We start from the raw sequence: 19,568 nt of genomic DNA, 5'->3' as shown, positions 1-19,568 counted from the left end.
ATAGTTAAATTAAATCATTAAATAACTAATATCCTAATAAAAACATAAATACCTTAATAATAATAAAACACTTACCTAAAATACACTAAAATTAAAATACATTAACATTATATAAATACTTAGTATCAAGTCTCAACTTGTGTCCTCTTTTCTGCGACGCACTGTACTTCGCGCAACATTCCTTTGTTTCGAAGTAACCGGCTGTTGGCGTTCCCCGCCCCGCGCCCTGCTCCCGCGTCGGCCCACTCGCCAGCGCTGCCGGTCAGACAGATCTAGCTTTCGAAGCCGGCGCACGTTCGCTTTGTCTCCGCGCAAGCGACTCTAGACGTAGCCGGCGAGTTATAAAATCGAATTTTAGATTTTTTCTTTTTCTTGTACTCGCTCAGTACTAATTCACTAAATTCAGTGTAATAAATCCCCTTTGGGGAGCCTAGTTACGGCTAAGACCGTAGCCGTGAAGACCAGCCGGCAGTTCCTGAGCGGCCCCAGCTGACGTCCCTCAGCTCGTCCGTCTCCCAACCCGCAGTGGCTCCGGCAGCTTCAGGGGAGTACTTGCGTGGTGGAACTGTCCTCGGAGCAAAATCAGTACCGGCCTAAAACGTACCCTACCCTACGACATATTCGTGTGCTTGCGGCGGAAATTCGGAAGAATAAATTTAGTCCGTTATTTAAAAAAAAAAAAAACTAGTTTTATTTATTCTCTCCGCCTACCCGTAGCACTGGCGCCCAACGTGGGGCCCGAACCCACGACCCTGAGATTAAGAGTCTCATGCTCTACCGACTGAGCTAGCCGGGTTAAATTACACATTTTAAAAGCTTTTGTTGTGCCAAGCGTTGTAAACAATCTTATTTTGGGAGATGACTTCTGGCGTGCCTTTCAGATTTTGCCAAAATACCTTAGCAGCATTGTTACAGACGATACTAAGTCTGACAATACTATCATTTCACCGAAGCAGGGTTCCTTCATTCAGGGATATGATAGATTGGATGAATCTCAGAAGCAGGTAGCTGACAATGTTGTTAGGCAGTTTGAGGACATTTCTTTTCAACGCAAGGGACTCGGTGTTACTGACGTGATTACGCATCGTATAGACACTGGGGACTCGGGTCCTATTCGCCAACGCTACTATCGTCTTTCTCCCGAGAAGCAGCGTATATTAGTAGAACAGGTGGATGAAATGCTTTCACTCGACGTAATCGAGCCCTGCGAGAGTGCATGGTCATCACCGGTCCTAATTGTAGATAAGAAGGATGGCAAACCCCGATTTTGTCTAGATAGCCGTAAGCTGAACTCCGTGACAAAACGTGACGCGTACAACTTACCGTATATCGCCGAGATTTTGGATAACCTTAGAGATGCTCGCTATCTTTCCAGCATCGACTTATCCAAAGCCTTCTGGCAAATTAAAATCGCTGAGGAGGATAGGAATAAGACCGCATTTTACGTTCCGAGCAGGGGCACTTTCCACTTTAAGCGAACTGCCTTTGGCTTAACCAATGCTCCTGCGACTCAACAAAGGTTGGTAGACATGTTGTTTTCCGAGTTCGGGCTCAAGGTTTTTGCGTACCTTGACGACATTATCATCGTCTCGCAGGATTTTAATAGTCACGTTTCTTTACTTTTACGAGTCCTGGACAAATTGAAGCAAGCCAACCTTACTGTAAATTTAGACAAGTGTCAATTTTTCAGAAACCAGCTTAAGTATCTCGGATATGTAGTTGACGGTTCTGGTCTGCATACAGATCCTGCCAAGGTCGAGGCTATCTTAAATTTTCCGACTCCTACTTGCAGCAAAGACCTCAAGCGATTTCTTGGAACCGCTACTTGGTACCGTCGGTTTGTCCCTAAATTCAGTACTATCGCTGGGCCTCTAAATAAATTGACTTCCACGAGGAAAGGCACACCTCCATTTAAATGGACTTCGGAGGCAGAGTCTGCGTTCCAAGAACTCAAGGAGTGTCTTGTGTCTTCTCCGGTTCTCTGTTGTCCCGATTATTCTAAACCTTTCGAGGTACACACTGATGCCAGCAATTACGGGATCGGTGGCATGCTAACACAAACCATTGACGGCAAGGAGCACCCGATCGCGTATATGTCCAAGAGCTTGTCACCAGCAGAGAAAAATTATAGTATCACCGAACGCGAGGCACTGGCTGTCGTGACGGCGTTAGAATATTGGCGTTGTTACATAGAAAACGGTCAGACTTTCACAGTATACACGGATCATAGCGCTCTTAAGTGGTTCTTGTCCATAAGCAACCCAACCGGTAGATTGGCTCGTTGGGGTATACGTTTATCTGGGTTTAACTTCATTCTTAAACACCGACGGGGCGTTGATAATGTCATTCCAGATGCTTTGTCTCGAATTTCGGTTAGTGCGATTAACACCACAAACGTTCATTTAGGGTCACAAGATAATTGGTACACTAATATTTTTAATGGTTGTTTGCATAATCCCGTAGATTTTCCCAATTATCTCATTAAAGATGATTCCTTGTACCGTTTGTCTAGGAACAAGCATGAACTTACTTCCGAGTTTGCTTGGAAATTGGTCGTTCCTGCAGAGTTACGCGAAAAGGCAATTCATGAAAATCACTCAGAGCCTACTGCAGGACATATGGGCATATTCAAGACATACCGTAGACTTGCTTTACGCTATTACTGGCCAGGCATGTATCAGGATGTCGTCAAATTCATCGGAACGTGCGATAAGTGTTTATCGTATAAGGCTCAGAACCATCAAACCTTAGGGGAAATGGGGAGGCCGAAACAATGCTCACGTCCGTTTCAGATGCTTTCAATTGATTTGATGGGTCCATTGCCAACAACTAGGGGAAGGAACAACTATATATTAGTCGTTACATGTTGCTTCTCCAAATATTGTTTAATTTTTCCGATTAAACAGGCTACAGCGGATATAATAGTTAAAATTTTAGAAGAGTCGGTATTTCTTGTGCATGGTGTTCCACAGACGGTGTTAATGGACAATGGCACGCAATTTACAGGGAAAGTAATGGACAATTTCTTTAAGTCTTTTAATGTCCCAAACGTGTTTTATAGTCCTAGATACACACCGCAAGTAAATCTAGTGGAACGCTACAACCGCACAATTATTACGTGTATTTCCACCTTTGTTGAGGATGACCATAGGTCCTGGGACGTGTTTATTCCACGGATTCAGTTCGCCATAAATAGCTCTGTAAATGAGGTAACTAATAGAACCCCTGCATTTTTAGTGTTTGGTCGCGAGTTAGTAGCATGTGGAACACACTATACAGATAACGACCTCGGAGATGAAGTGTTGTTCTTACCGCGTGACATTTATGCAGAGAATTTAAGTGTTATGTCCTCTTTGTTTGACGATGTACAACGTAGGCTGTGGCACGCTCACGTCAAGAACACGTCTCATTATAATACCAGACGTAAGCCTGCTGAATTTAACGTTGGTGACATTGTAATGAAGCGCGCTTACTTCTTAAGTGATAAGGGTAAACAGTTTACGAAGAAATTGGCCCCAAAATTTATCAGAGCTAAAATTGTCGCCAAGAAGTCTCCGTTAGTATATGTCTTGCAAGATTTGTCAGGTAAGGATTTAGGTACCTGGCATATAAAGGACCTCAAATTAGTAGGTCTCAATAAATAGTACGTTTTTTACTTAACAAATAGTAATATTTTTTATTTCCGATTAAAAACTAATACTTAACAATATCATTAAAACTAACTATAAATTAAAGATTTAAAAACTAAACTAAATTAATAAATTAACTCTAAATTAAACTAAATTAAAACTAAGCTAAATAAAGCCACAACCGAGAACTCAATCAAACGAGTTGTGTGAGTTGTGTTGGTTTTTACTTTCGTTAGTCATATATAGTCATATAATTAGTTATATGGGAAGTTATTGATTTAATTTAGCTTAATGCGTACTACCACCTTTAAGCAAAAGCACATGTAGGGTTTCAAGTTCGTGTAACAGGTTACCTCATTTTTTTTCTGTAATTATGCGTTAGTAATCTTATTCTTGATTGTCAAATAGTTACTAATGTATTTTATGCAAGCGTGAGGTATGAATGAAGATTTATGGAAGTGTTTTAACAAGTGCTTAGTTCTGCGGATTTTATTTCATTTAGATGACCTAAAATCCTTGACCACGCGCCGGGGTATTGTAACGTAAAAACGTTACATAACCTTGGTTACATTTACAATAGTTAAATTAAATCATTAAATAACTAATATCCTAATAAAAACATAAATACCTTAATAATAATAAAACACTTACCTAAAATACACTAAAATTAAAATACATTAACATTATATAAATACTTAGTATCAAGTCTCAACTTGTGTCCTCTTTTCTGCGACGCACTGTACTTCGCGCAACATTCCTTTGTTTCGAAGTAACCGGCTGTTGGCGTTCCCCGCCCCGCGCCCTGCTCCCGCGTCGGCCCACTCGCCAGCGCTGCCGGTCAGACAGATCTAGCTTTCGAAGCCGGCGCACGTTCGCTTTGTCTCCGCGCAAGCGACTCTAGACGTAGCCGGCGAGTTATAAAATCGAATTTTAGATTTTTTCTTTTTCTTGTACTCGTTCAGTACTAATTCACTAAATTCAGTGTAATAAATCCCCTTTGGGGAGCCTAGTTACGGCTAAGACCGTAGCCGTGAAGACCAGCCGGCAGTTCCTGAGCGGCCCCAGCTGACGTCCCTCAGCTCGTCCGTCTCCCAACCCGCAGTGGCTCCGGCAGCTTCAGGGGAGTACTTGCGTGGTGGAACTGTCCTCGGAGCAAAATCAGTACCGGCCTAAAACGTACCCTACCCTACGACATATTCGTGTGCTTGCGGCGGAAATTCGGAAGAATAAATTTAGTCCGTTATTTAAAAAAAAAAAAAACTAGTTTTATTTATTCTCTCCGCCTACCCGTAGCAACCGGTAAAGAAAAAGGGAAAACAAATGTTGCAACCTAAAACACTTAACAAAGCTCCCCTAAATTGTGTTTCTGAAACAACTGCTTTGCCTGAAAATTTAATTTCTGAATGTCAAGCCCTTCCAAGTGCTATAACGCTGCCAGCTGACAAAAATGAGGCTAAACATGTAGAATCAATGACAAGCCTAAGCTCTGATAAACATGATACTGACCGAAAAAAATTGTTAATAATAAGCAGTAACAATAAAAACAATATTATCAAGACTATAACAAACAATGATTATTTTGAAGACTTTACGATATGTCATCACATCATTCCCGGCGAAGGTGTACGTGTGTTGTTTAAGGACATTCACACTCTACTTAGCGACATGTCAAGAAATGATTGTTGTATTGTATTAATCGGAGAAGAGGACTTTCATTATTCGTGTGACATTCGTGGACTTGTGAACTACCTAACAGAAGAATCGAAATGTATAACGTATACTAATCTTGTTATAGCATGTCCGACCTATATATGTGGCAAGCCTATATTTAATAGCAGAGTCGAATGTTTTAATCACTTGCTACTCAATGAGTTACCTAATCATAATGAATGTTTCTTTGTATACGACTCTAACGCAAACGTATCACTTGATATGTTCTCATCCAACACTGGTAGGTTAAATAACACTGGTATGAATAATGTATTAAAAAATCTCTATAACAACATTGATTGGGTAGTAACAAATAACCACCTTTGGGGCCTGGACGACACTAGTACTACAGATTTTTTTCGTGTCCAATAATGTAGTGCAAATTGATATGTTAAATATATTTCACCAAAATGTGTGTGGCATATCCAATAAAATAAATGAGCTTGAACTTTACCTTGATGAGCAGACTAAACCGATGGATTATGTATGTATTAGCGAGCACTTTCTGAATAAAAACGCTGCTCCTTCTTTTAAATTACATAACTATAACCTAGTTTCTTTCAACACAAGACCCACCATTAAAAGAGGTGGAACTCTTATTGCAGCCTCAGTAAATAGAGATTCAGAAGAATTAGCAATTTGCAAGAAATTATATGTGCCAGATGGATTTGAAATTTGTGGTATCAGGGATATTAGAACTAACATTCATATATTTTGTTGTTATAGATGTCCTAAAGATAGTAACTTTGAAATTTTTCTCAAACAATTGGAACTCTTGTTGGATCACCTTTTTGACAAAAAAGCAATTGTTTGTGGTGACTTTAATGTTAATTTATTAATTGATAAAAAGCAGCGGTCTGATTTCTTAAGTCTCCTAAAATGTTACAATTTCCGACACCTTATTAATGACATAACTTTTAAACGTAACAATTCGCAGTCTTGTGTTGATAATTTTATAACTAATATGCCTACCAATATAGATATTGCAACAGACGTTGACCATAATGGCCTAGCAGATGGACATGCTGCTATATTCTGCAAACTGTCATTAGAAACTGAAATATTTAGTAATAGTAATAATGAGTTAGTAGTAGAGAAGAGATATATAACTGAGAAATGTATTCAGTTATTCAGAAGTAGGTTGGCCGACATCTATTGGGGGGATTTTAGTATAAGTGGATTTCTGAACAAACTGTCTGAAGTGTTCCAACTAAGTTTTATTAAAAAAAGAAAGAAAATAAAAATAAAAAACGAACAAAAACTCAATTGGATTACACGAGGTATAAAGACAGCAAGTAAAATGAAAAGAGTCTTATGTAACGTTAATAAATCATTTTGTGATAATTCTATTTTAGTTTACCGAGATAAATATATTAATTTGTTCAGGAAAATAGTTCGGCACGCAAAAAGACTGGCGGTTCAGGCTGAAATAACTCAAGCTAAGGGATCTTCTAAAGGCATATGGGATGTTGTTAATAGGCGTAGGAATAAATCGAATGGCATAAACCGCAAAAAAATTGTATTGAAGGTTAACAATAAAATTATAGAAGCACCTCAAGACGTTGCTAACATATTATCCAATCGTTTTGATCAAAATAATACTATGGCTACGGGTGATTTGTCTGCGGCAAGACACTGTCTAGAGCTGTACAATAATATTCATTACCAGGATATGACTTGGTGGCCGGTCTCACCCTTTGAAGTAGAAAAAACCGTAGTATTGATGCAAAATAAAAAGTCATCTGGGTGTGATGAGATGCCTATCACAATTTTTAAACAGTCTATTGATTTACTTTCGGAACCACTAGCTCAATTTTTTAACCAATGCTATGAACTGAATATGTTTCCGGATCAGCTAAAACTAGCCAAGGTAGTGCCTATATATAAGAAAGGTAATAAGACAGACCCAATTAACTACAGACCCATATCACTTCTTCCAGTACTTTCAAAAGTCTTTGAAAAAATCATTAAAACTCGTCTTCTTAGGCATCTTGAAGAGAATAATATAATAAGCCCCAGACAATTTGGATTTCAAAAAAATATAGGCACTACAGATGCTATTAATTACTTAATTGATGATGTGATTTCGAAAATCCATTGTAAAAAGAGAGTTGTTGGCTTATTCCTTGATCTAAGTTCTGCCTTTGACTCCGTGGACCATGATATACTCCTGAAAAAACTGGACTTCTATGGAGTTAGGGGCAAAGCTTACGGTCTACTACGCAATTATCTGCAAAACAGAAATCAGTATGTAGAGATCAAAGATATACATTGCGGCTGTGAGAGATCAACTAAGTCTGATCTATTGAAGGTTGGCAGAGGGGTACCGCAAGGGTCAATTTTAGGCCCTATGCTATTTAACATATTCACAAATGATATCATCAATTATGTTTCCAATGTGGTGCCGAACTGCAATATAATAATGTTCGCTGATGACACCAATGCCGTTATACATGCTGATCACGTAGTAGAACTAAATGAAATAGTTAATTTTGCTTTAAACACCTTCCAGCAATGGTTCACAATTAATAATCTCTGCTTGAACACAGACAAGACCCAAATAATGTTATTTAACCAAAACTCCAAAAAAACTGACAGATTTCACATCATTATGAACGGATCCACTATAGACATAGTTGAAAATGTTAAGTTCCTTGGCATACGTCTCGACTCAAAGTTAAACTGGGTACAGGAGCTGGAAGCTATTGAAAACGTAGTTAATTCTGCCTGCTACGCCTTGAGAAGCCTCAGAGACGAAATTAGCGTAGATCAACTAAAAATAGTATATCATGCTCTAATTGAATCAAAATTGCGGTATAGCATTATGTTCTGGGGTAACAGTTTTAGATATAACGTGAACAGAGCTCTAACCGCTCAAAAAAGGGCAATAAGAACCATATTTCGCATTCCACCGTGGGTCTCTTGTAGGCAATTTTTCCTTAAGCTTGGTATACTTACCGTGCCCTGCTTATATGTACATATACTGCTTACGGACCTTGTCAAACACAAGCAAAGATTTGAAACGCATGAAGAAGAGGAACTGCGTTTTCTCACACGCACTAAAAATTTGAAAATTCATTTTCGCCCTACTTCACAAATTGAGGAGCACTGTGTGAGACATCAGGCTGTTAAGTTATTTAATAAACTGCCTCAGCATTTGAAAAATATTTCCAAGTATACTATCTTTAAGCAAAAACTGAAGCAATACTTATTAAGAGGTTGTTTTTATAGCTTGGATGAGTTATTTGATACTGATTTAGTTTAGTTAGTGTATAAGCTTTGAATGTCGTCCTATATATAATGGCTAAAATATGTTACTATATAGTGCTTACTATTATTGTTATTATTATTTTCAAATGTTGTTTATTCTAGTGTATTTTATTGCAATTGTATTTTATGTGCATTTCAAACACAATCTTGTATTGTTGATGAATAAATATGATATGATATGATATGATATATGTTCGCGATAATTTCACTAACTAATCAAGGTTTAGGTGTATAATATGTTAAGATTTTGTGTAATCCGTGCGAAGCCGGGCCGGTCGCTAGTCTAAAATAATTGTCTATATAAAAAAGGTTTCAATACTAACTATTATAATTTATTGTACCCGTATTAGGCCTATGCCCTAAAACAAAAAACAAAACTACGCAAAACTTCACACGGACCCAATAGATGGATAGCTCTGTAAACGTGCGCAGTTAGCACGCCGTTGCCACTAATGCAATAAGGCAGAGCTCGAGAGCCACTTACAACAAATCAGCTGTATTTTATTTCCACTAGTCGAGAATAACTAAGGGCTAAAGCAATTTAGAGACCCTCAATTACCTCGCCCGGAGAAGTTGGAGCAAGATACGCGATACAGCCCTACAGCGGTTGATTGTTGGCCCTTTTACCCACACTGAAGAGTTGAAGGGTTGGTTGAATTGATATACCCATTTGATTAAAGCCTGAGCCTGTAGGTAGTAGTCTTTTCAGTCAGATTAATCAGTATTAAAACAACTACTAAGAACTATTTTTACTAAAAGTCGTGTTCGTAATTTATTAATTTATCCCCGTTGTGGATATCATCCGTGGCATGCCTGTGACGAAGTATATTTTTTTACATTAAAATATATGAATTATTTATTATACCTGATAGGTACAGTCAGCAGCAGAAGTCGCTATACACTCCAGGTGCTCAAAGAGAGGTAAACGTTTAAACTGTCAAAAAGTTGTTGACTGTCATGGTAGCATTTACTTGTGAGCGCTCAACATGTCACAAATATCTTAACAGTCGCTATTCATTAATTTCTACACTTACAACAAATCATTGATACCTTAGCTGTCAAAAAACCACTGGTATCTAAGCGGTCAACGTGTCAAATATATCTAAACAATATGGAAAAATAGACGTTTAAAGCATACATGTATGGTCGTATATAGAATGAATAATAGCTATGCTGATTTCAGGTAAAGCGTTTTGACAATCATCGAAAGCAGTACAGTCTTGTCATCACATACATCTATCTCACGTTTTGCCCTTCAACCATTGACAGTGGTCTGTCAGTCAACTTACTGCAAACTATTTCTTTGATTGAATAGAATCATCAAAACGAATGAGTGACACATAGCGAAAGCTAACTGAAGCCGAATTTAGAGCCAATTGTCAAGGCACGTTGTGGTCTTGTTACTAAGGCGTTTGCTTTTCAAAGCAGAGACCGCGGGTTCAAATCTCAGTCGGACGCACCTAGAAATTACAGCTTTTTTTTTTGGGTTTCATTTCCATTATTAATTTGTGGTTTTATATTAATTTCGCATAAGTTTATATGTTTTTTGAAGGTATGTCACATGTAGCGTATGTACGACTTTCTAACAGGACGTTGTAGGTTTGAACCCGCAGGGGGCGTTCCTTAGATTACTCCTGTGCCGAATGCCATTTGATGTTTACTGCTAGGTTATATTAACAATAAGTTCAAAGATATACAGTATGTATCAGGACGAAAGGCCAAGAAAGAGACCCATTAATGTTTAGATCATACTGGACAACTTTTACTATGGGACCAACCCCGATAACGCGGAAAAATAATTGGAAGTTTTATACATTTTGCTGGTCTGATGTTGAAATTTTCTATGGGAGAGTAAATTTTTTTCCGGGGTTTCGGGGTTGGTCCCATAGTAAAAGTTGCTCAGTATGACCTAAACATTAATGGGTCTCTTTCTTGGCCTTTCGTTCTGATACATACTGTATATAACTCCGTATACTCTATCCTCTCTGCTAAGTTGTAAAAACAAAATTCGTCATTCCTCCAACAAAATAAAGAGAGGAGTCATAGTTGGATATGCTTAACACCTTTACTGCCCGTGCTTCTCACGTGGGGTCACGGCTAGCCTCTATTACAAAGCCATAAGGTTTACATGTCAGATTGGGACAGTGAACGTGTTACGTTTCAATTCTATTGTTTTCTCCTTCGTTCTTTGATCGATTCGGAGCATCGTATTTTAGTACTATATAGTATATTTTAGTACAATAAGCGGGCTAAATAAATATATTAACATATAATATGCTCTACGGTTTGGAAGAACGGCCGCCTATGACAGTTAAAATAAAAAACCGATCATTCTCGTAGAACCTATAGACCGGGAGATAGTGACACATTTTACTGGGTCATTTGTACCAGTATGGCGGTTCGTCAGGTGTCTAAGTACGTAATGAAGGAAAGAAAAATGATGGTCATAGCGCTGGTACCGGCGGCCCAATCGCGTGGCCGTTAGTCGAACGTGTCGGATAAAATACGAGTGTCAAACGATTTGTTCCACAAAAATCCTCGTATTTTCCGATAGTCTATAAAAAAGAAGTAGGCGGTAGCGTAATGCCATACTTCTCCGGTGTGACTTACAGCCCGCCATACTGAGGCGAACACATTAATTAAAAAAAAACAATTCAACCATTTGTGCCAAGCTAATTTTTGCACAGGTGATCATCGTCGAGCAGCCATTCATGGACATCACCATGCCATACTCTTCGGACGGTTCCAAATGGCCGCCATACCGCCGCAAGGGAGTTAATTTTTTTTTGCTAAACGATTTGTACCAGTATTGCATTTAAATTTTTTGGAAAGTATTTGATAAAATGTGACCGTTATTATAATTGCCATACTTATAGTAGGGGGATAAAGTGCTGCCATACTTGAAAAACTTATTTAATCGACACGTTTCAAAAATACGACTATGTATACGTAAAATATTTTTTTACAGCATGGCATCATCATATTCTGTTTGTTTGGATACAATTATACCTAAAAAAAATTATTCCAGATTATAACTACGGGGCGGACGACTGTGAGACTTAAGCCAAGACTTAAAACAAAAAAAAATTTTTTGAAGATTTGTACCAGTATGGCATTTGGATTTTTGAAAATTATATGATGCAATATGACCATTATTATATTTGCCATACTTCTAATAGGGGGAAAAAGGGGCACCATACTTGAAATAAAAAAAAATATTGTACACATTTGCCACCTCCTACAGGTATGGCATTATGATTCCATTAATGATCACACAGAAAGTCTTGAAAAAAAATTTCAAGATGGTACATATCGTTTAGCAATAACAAAAAAATTAACTCCCTTGCGGCGGTATGGCGGCCATTTGGAACCATCCGAAAAGTATGGCATGGTGATGTCCATGAATGGCTGCTCGACGATGATCACCTGTGCAAATATTAGCTTGGCACAAATGATTGAATTGTTTTTTTTTTAATTTAATGTGTTCGCCTCAGTATGGCGGGCTGTAAGTCACACCGGAGAAGTATGGCATTACGCTACCGCCTACTTCTTTTTTATGGACTATCGGAAAATATGAGGATTTTTGTGGAACAAATCGTTCGATATTCGTATTTTATCCGACACGTTCGACTAACGCCCACGCGATTGGGCCGCCGGTACCAGCGCTATGACCATCATTTTTATTTCGTTCATTACGTACTTAGACCCCTGACGAACCGCCATACTGGTACAAATGACCCAGTAAAATGTGTCACTATCTCCCGGTCTACTACCAAAGAATATAATACTCAGAACCTACTTATCTATTATCTAAGTTTGACACTTGACGATAAAATACTTCTTTAAGAAAGGAGGTGTCAATTCGTAGCTGCTACAGTATTTTTTTTAAAGTTAAACTGATAAAACGTTGATGCTTAGTTACCATTGAAATAACAACTGCTTAGCAACTGGTGGCACCCTGGCTGCTCACGTACGTGATTGGCAGTGCGTGTAGGTATTAATGACAGCAGCTTGAATTTGAGTGCTTAGATACCACTGACTTTTTAACCGTTATTGTCATTGTGATTAAATAAGGGTGTATGTGTTAAAGAAAAACTCAGAAGTTAAGATATATGTGACGAACTGAAAGCCTACGCTAAAATGACAACTTAGATGTCCTTATTTTTGTGACGATTGAAGTGTATATGTTTTCTTGGACACCTTGCCCGCTCAGGTATATCTGCTGCTGACTGTACATATTACATATGATAATAAAGCATGATGTCACAGAAATACTAATGCGTGTAAATCGTTCTAAAAAATTAAATCATGGCGATGTCATATTTTAAAAATCTTAATAACATTTACTTCTGAAATAAAATAAAAAAACCGCTATAAAATAGGTACTGACTAACATTTTACTTATCTACCTTATCTGGAAATTATGAAAAATTTATAAGTAAGTTTGCAGCATAAGAATGAGAATTGTTTATTTAAAAGAAAAAACCGTATTTATTTCTGCAGTAAATTCACAAAGAAATTCATACCAACCGGCCATTAACCTGAATAAGCAACATTTTAGTTGGAAATTGTCGCGAAGTGTTACGCTATCTGGTTACTACGGGCAGTTAATTAATGTGCCTTTTGTGCGGACGCATTTAATTCTAAAGTTAGTCGTGCAGTACAGAGAATAACGAGCCGAGGCAAGTTTAGGGGTAATTGTTGGGCAGTGATTCCAGATAAAGTTAGAGAGGAAGGATGGTCCTTTCACAAAGTTTATAGTACTTAGTTAACGCGGTTCAATATACTGTTGAGTTCAGAATGTATGATACATTATATTATTTTAATCATTATATTCATAGTATCCCAATAAGAGCTAGTTTCTCCTATGGGTTGGAAGGTTAGATAGTAATCGCTTTCGTAAAAACTAGTGCCTACGTCAACCCATGGGATTAATTGTCAAGCGGACCCTAGGCTCCTATGAGCCGTGGCAATATGCCGGATAAGTGCCCGTTTAACTAATTATTTATCATAATACATTTTCATTAATTTACTTCAATAAATCATAAGTAGCAACAACATTATTTTAATTATTGTCACTTGGGTATTATCCGTAATCCGTAACAAGACGACAATCCTAGTGCATTCGACAAGCACAAATTAACATTAACCAAGCAATAATGCTCAACCGCGGTGCTCAACATTAAGCTAGGATATTGAATATTTTGTACTATAATAATATTACTCATTTGTAAGGTTTATATCTATCGTATAACATGAAGTTATACGAAATATATACTTAGATAGAGTATACTTAAATGTAAATAATATGCTTAATAAATATTATGCTTATGTAAAAAAACTCGATTCATTCTACACATACTTAAATCATCGAATTTATTTTCTTTTTCAAGTCAAATTTGAACGGTTGTTACGCGTTGTAAAACAGTCGTTCAGATTTGAGTAATTAATTAGCATGGTATGAATTGAATTCATGATCCGCGCAGAAATTTTAAACAAAGCATTTTGGGTTCACAAAAGCAGGTTTGCAATTTAATCAAATAAGCCGTGGTACGCGAGATAAAACAATTATTTTACCGCCCGTGCAGCGATTACACAGCGGAACAGAAATTATAAATTGTGCTGAGCTTTTTCTATTTTTCCATCCTGAGAGGATTATCTTATCTTCAATCTCAAGGTAATTGCTTAGTGTGTACGTATTTAGAACGTTTGTTGAGAAGTGATGGATTCTATGAACTGGACATTTCTTAGGTATTATGCGATCGACGACGATGCGATTACGATAGATGAAATACGGATTAGTGGACATGATTTGTTTTGCATATTAGAGCTGTTTCATCTGAAACTTCGCAAAAGTTTCTCACTATTAAGCGTTGTACATTCACAATAATAACAGAATTAGACGCCGACGGTTGCATGTGATTCTATACGCTATTGCACTCAATTAGTTCATTAAAGCAAACGCAAACAGTGGGCAGCCTCTGCTAGAAACACAAAATTTTCTACCCGATATTCTAGACCAGCGATCGGCAACCTTTTACCAGCCAAGGGCCACATAATATAATAGTTAAGGAAGTTGAGGCGGGTCGCACTTTTGTTAATATGTGTGACTTTATCAGACATTTTTGTTTGACAATATTACGTACAAAATAGCCGGCAGGGGCGCTCACGGGCCGCCTGTTGCCGACCGGTGTTTCTAGACATTACGGAACTAACCTTAGTTTTATGTCTCTTCAACATATGCAGGTACGTCCCAGTGATGAACGTCCGGACATGCAGTTCGTTTTCTCCCTGCAGGGTGACGAGGAACACGTTGTCATCCGTGATCTCCATAGCGTGCACGGGCATGCCAGCCGTGACGGTGCTGAGCAACGTGAAGTTATCTACGTTCCACGTGCAGACTGTCCCGTCTTGCGAGCATGTCACCACGATCTCGCCGTCTTGGAGGACCTTCACGCCCGTGACAGAGCCCCGGTGGTGGTCAAGTTTTGTCACCTAAATCATGAAAGATTGTAAAAATCATTTATTTACAAACAAGATATATACTTACAGTGGTATTACTAAAAGAAATTAATAACTAGCTTAATAAATCATGACAGATAAGTTTCACTCTAGATATTTAAAAATATTTTCAACACTTTTCTTATGATAAATAGTCATTCATAAAAAAGGTCAAATTTTATCATTACGTATTTCGTCTTGCGTAGGTACAACGCATTTTGGTGACACTGTGTATTACTTAATATACGAAGTCAATTTGAAATAGAGTAACAATAAATCGGTAAAGTTTACTATTATTTCATTACATATCACAAAGAGGAATAATATTAACTAGCTGAACGAGTACGTACAATGACGGTTATGCAGTTATAAGAAAGTAAACATCAGAAAATTAATCAACTTTTAAGTAAAGTTTTTCGTTACCACAAACAAAATATACGTATAAATTACTAAATTCGAAAGTTTTATCAAAAGTAAACACAAGAACTGTAAGCAAATGCAATGAATAACTAAACTCTTTGTTAAATGCGTTTGTCTTGTACCTTCGAATGCGGGCTTTATTAGCATAATGAAAAATGTTCTTCGAAGTTAAATCTCGCAACAAAGAAGAAATTAACAATTATTAGCACAAATTGAAAGTAAAACACAAAAGCTGGTCTCTCTTAATTTCAACCAGTACCTACCTACATTTTCAGCGGATTTTGTGAGAGCGCAAAACGTAGTAAATTGAAATCAGTCCACAGAGACTCAGGTCAGCAAAAATGGGCTTTGCTTTGTCATAGCTGTATTATAGGTACCGTGTTTTCCTTGAAATGGGTTTAGCTTTCATTTTTCTCTGAAAACTTTTGGGATTTTACTTTTAGCGCTATGTAGAATAAACCCGAGTAGATACAGGACTGACTTCCATAATTTAACGATTTTCACTAGTTTGATGGACATCATGAGGAGTTAGCCTCTCTAAAAAATGTACAGTCAGCTGCAGCGATAGCTGAGCGATTTGTTTGCAGGGGGGGTCAAGTATCTCTGCGGCTGATTGTACATTACTGTCGCATATGAGTAATAGAAATAGAATAGAAATCGTTTAGAAATAGAATAATACAAATTGTATAGGTACGTACAAGTGAGCCGTCAACCAGAGACGCAACGATGACAGCCGAGTCCTCCCCGCCGCTGATCACCAGCGAGCGATTCACGACAGCCGCCACGCACAGTACAGGTGCAATGTGTTCCCTGTGTCCAATCAAACAATCACGTCCAAATAGCTTCACTTTACTGCCAGACTCCTAAAATAGACTGACATAAAACGTAACATTCACAACCAAAAGTAGACGTGTTCTGGGAGCCGATTTTTGAATATCGATCGCTCGATTCCGTGCGGTTTTCTTCAATACTATCTTCACTAGGTACTATGTATTTAAATTATAGCCACTAGATTTCCAATTTCTATTGCTATTAAGTATAGTATTTTAAAAAAAATCGCATTTTTCCACAGATTTTCGAGTGACGAAATCAAGCGCTCGTAATTAAAAAATCGCCCCTCTGAAAGGAATCTTTACCTAATTATCACACTAGCTTTCTACAAGTTTAGCCTTTACCTAATTATCACACTAGATTTCTACAAGTTTAGCTTGTTGTACCAAAGTCCGTAAATGCCGTTAACCGAATAATGTTTAACAGTTGTGAACAATTAGAGTTGTGTTGCAACAGTAATGTTCTGTAAGTAATTGCGTACTGAGGATCCCAGAAACCCAGATCAGAAACAAACTTTGCACGGACAGGATAGGTCATGAAGTGTATTGGTTGAATATGTATTTATTATATCACTATATTGATAAGTCGTTTTTGAGTTTATCGCGAACATACAAACAAACACACAAACGGACAGACGCGGCGGAGGACTTTGTTGTATTCGGTGTTATGTAGTGATAATGAGTACCGACGCTGACACGATTAATTACTCATATGTAACCTTTCCACACCTTCCAATTGCGTTCAAGAATTGGCCTCCTCAAGCCATAGTCGATAAAAATGTCACGTCAAATACTCACGTCATTTTGGCCTTCACCGCCAGCGTGTGAAGGTCCCAGACAATGACGCTGGTGTCTTCGGAGCCCGTCAGTAGGTACTGCGACTCCCTCGTGACGCACATGCAAAGGATCCTGCCCGAGTGACCTGGAAAATTGCCCTCATACATATTCATTATTTCACCTAACGTCTAATGAAACGTCGCCATGATGGATCGTGTTAATATATCGTATGAAATTCGTATGTGTGAGACGTTGGAAATATTAATTTCTTTTTTGTTGTGCGTTTTGGATGTCTTGAAAGCTTTCGAGCAAGAAATAAATACAGCTATGTATATATTCCAATTGACAATATCAATTATGTATAAGTAGGTACCTACATGTATATATGCCTTCGAGCAACACGGAAGGGAGGCGGCATTCGCACTATTTCCCCTCTGCCGAGGTACAAGATTAGCGCGTCAATCTAATCTAGCGCGGGTAATAAAACTAGTTGCACTTGGATTTTTCACTAGACCGAGTCCAGACGCGCGCGTGAACACTGCTGCACAAAAATGCCTGTTTGCACGGTTTTTTTGCTATAAAAAGAGGTCGGGGACATCAAATTTACAAAAAGAAAGTGTTACATTTCACATGTAATATTTTTTTTACATATCATACGTTATCATACAATTATTATATTTTAGTCTCAAGTATTTGTTGGATTTATCGATTTTGCTCGCTCAGTACAAATTGCGGATCGGTCGAGCGACAAATCCGACTTCTCATCTCTCAGAATACAATGACATACTTCAACGAAAATGTGTTAGTGTGTGCGTGTTGTGACACTAAGTCACTCGTCCGTACACAAAAAGAGAACGAGGTTTGCAAGATTTGTCTTTGACGTGTGTCATTTTCTATGTATTTGTGTCGTCATTACAGAGGGCCTACCGCGAACCACGTTTGACGTGTTGCCTCCCTGTCACACTTACGTATGAATTTACAAGTGCCATAGAGAGGCAACACGTCGAACGTGGTTCACGGTAGGGCCTCTGATTGGATTTTGTATGTAAGTGTGTAAGAAGTGCGACTGTGTGCACCTTCCCCCCGCGAAAAATGGCAGAAAGATTTGTACGGTGAGATATCGCTTGGGCCCCTCCCTTCCGACGTGTCGGAAGCCGGTGTTGCTCGAAGATATATGCCACCTATAATACTTAATGAATAAGTTAATTATGTTTAGTTCACGTGCTTAATTGTTATTCAAGTGTTTCATTATTTTGCTTTTTTTTTAAGGTAAAATTAATTTTCATCAAAAAAATTACCAACGCAACACGACTGAAATTATCACTTGTTTAGTGATTAATTGAGACAATACTAGTTTACTAATAGCTAAAGTGAGTTGAAAAAGTTGATTAGCTTTAATACAATGAGACGACATATTATATTTAAAAACAGCACAATTTTTTGCAATATAGAAACAATTGAAAATAACAAACCAAGAAACTATATTTGTATAATAACAATAGCAAAAAAATAACAAAATATGTTCAGTGATACATTTCGAACAAGTGAACTTCATCAGGAACAGTTCATCGGAAAACAATACGAGTAACTAGAGAATACGCGGAAATCCAATTAGCAATACGAATCCGATTCCATTAATTGCAGCAATCACCACTTACTTTTATGCAGCCGTTGTGTTGGAGCAGGAATCTGTACGAATAGCCAGTATCATTCCTCTCTATTTTTCAGAAATAAGTGATTTGTTTACTTTTCTTCGAAAAACCTTGAGTTACTTCGACTCAGACTCACTAGAAGTATTGATTAAAAGAAAGAAAAAAGTGTCCCTAGTTCTTCGTACAAAATTTTGATGGTCACGTACATTGTGATGGTTCATAAAAACGTATATAAGTATTATGTAAAAATGCGACACAAAATGTAATTTTTTTCGTACACTCTTGTTTCCTTTTTAAATCGATAGTCTTCGTGATTCTGAGTAAAAATAACCCTGAGTATTTTTAACATCGTTTTATACCTATTACATTTTCAAGCGACTTTTCACGAGAACATAATAAATACCTAGAGTGCATGAACTACACACATTTCGCGTCAAAAGAAGCTTACAGTATGTGTTACGCATCGCTAACAGTCTGACAACAAACTCACTCCAATACCTCTCTGAGGGTTACTCCAATACCTTTCTGAGGGTTACTCCAATACCTCTCTGAGGGTTACTCTCATTTACAGCAGAGTTTTAAGTAGTCGCAACTGAATATCGAGAGAGAATTTAATGGAACCCTATTTACCAACTAGTCTGTAGTAAATTAACCGGAATAGGTAAGCCCTTTCTGCGAACATTCCCGGAACATCCGGTGCCGAAGACAATTTACAACAAAAGTTCATCTCCGAATTTAATTGCGCCACCATTGCGCAAATCGTTCGCAGTTAAACGGGA

The 19,568-nt window shown here is 37.9% G+C and overlaps 1 protein-coding gene and 1 non-coding gene across 6 annotated transcripts in view; both read right to left on the bottom strand.

Moving 5' to 3' along the window:
- Window positions 1-19,568, bottom strand: part of LOC134665889 (protein qui-1) — a 185,462-nt gene that overhangs the window by 14,630 nt on the left and 151,264 nt on the right. For all 5 annotated transcript variants that reach the window (XM_063522921.1, XM_063522922.1, XM_063522925.1 and 2 more), the window contains 3 exons: window positions 17,159-17,282; window positions 16,229-16,340; window positions 14,826-15,104 (listed from right to left, as the gene is read on the bottom strand). In XM_063522921.1, coding sequence (XP_063378991.1) covers window positions 14,826-15,104; window positions 16,229-16,340; window positions 17,159-17,282 — 515 coding nt within the window. The remainder of the gene's footprint in view (window positions 1-14,825; window positions 15,105-16,228; window positions 16,341-17,158; window positions 17,283-19,568) is intronic.
- Window positions 724-796, bottom strand: Trnak-cuu (transfer RNA lysine (anticodon CUU)). Its single transcript has one exon. It is a non-coding gene; the product is annotated as a tRNA-Lys (tRNA).

The sequence above is a fragment of the Cydia fagiglandana genome, chromosome 7, assembly GCF_963556715.1.
Source record: "Cydia fagiglandana chromosome 7, ilCydFagi1.1, whole genome shotgun sequence".
NCBI classification, from domain to species: domain Eukaryota; kingdom Metazoa; phylum Arthropoda; class Insecta; order Lepidoptera; family Tortricidae; genus Cydia; species Cydia fagiglandana.
This window is presented reverse-complemented; position numbering and strand designations above follow the sequence as displayed.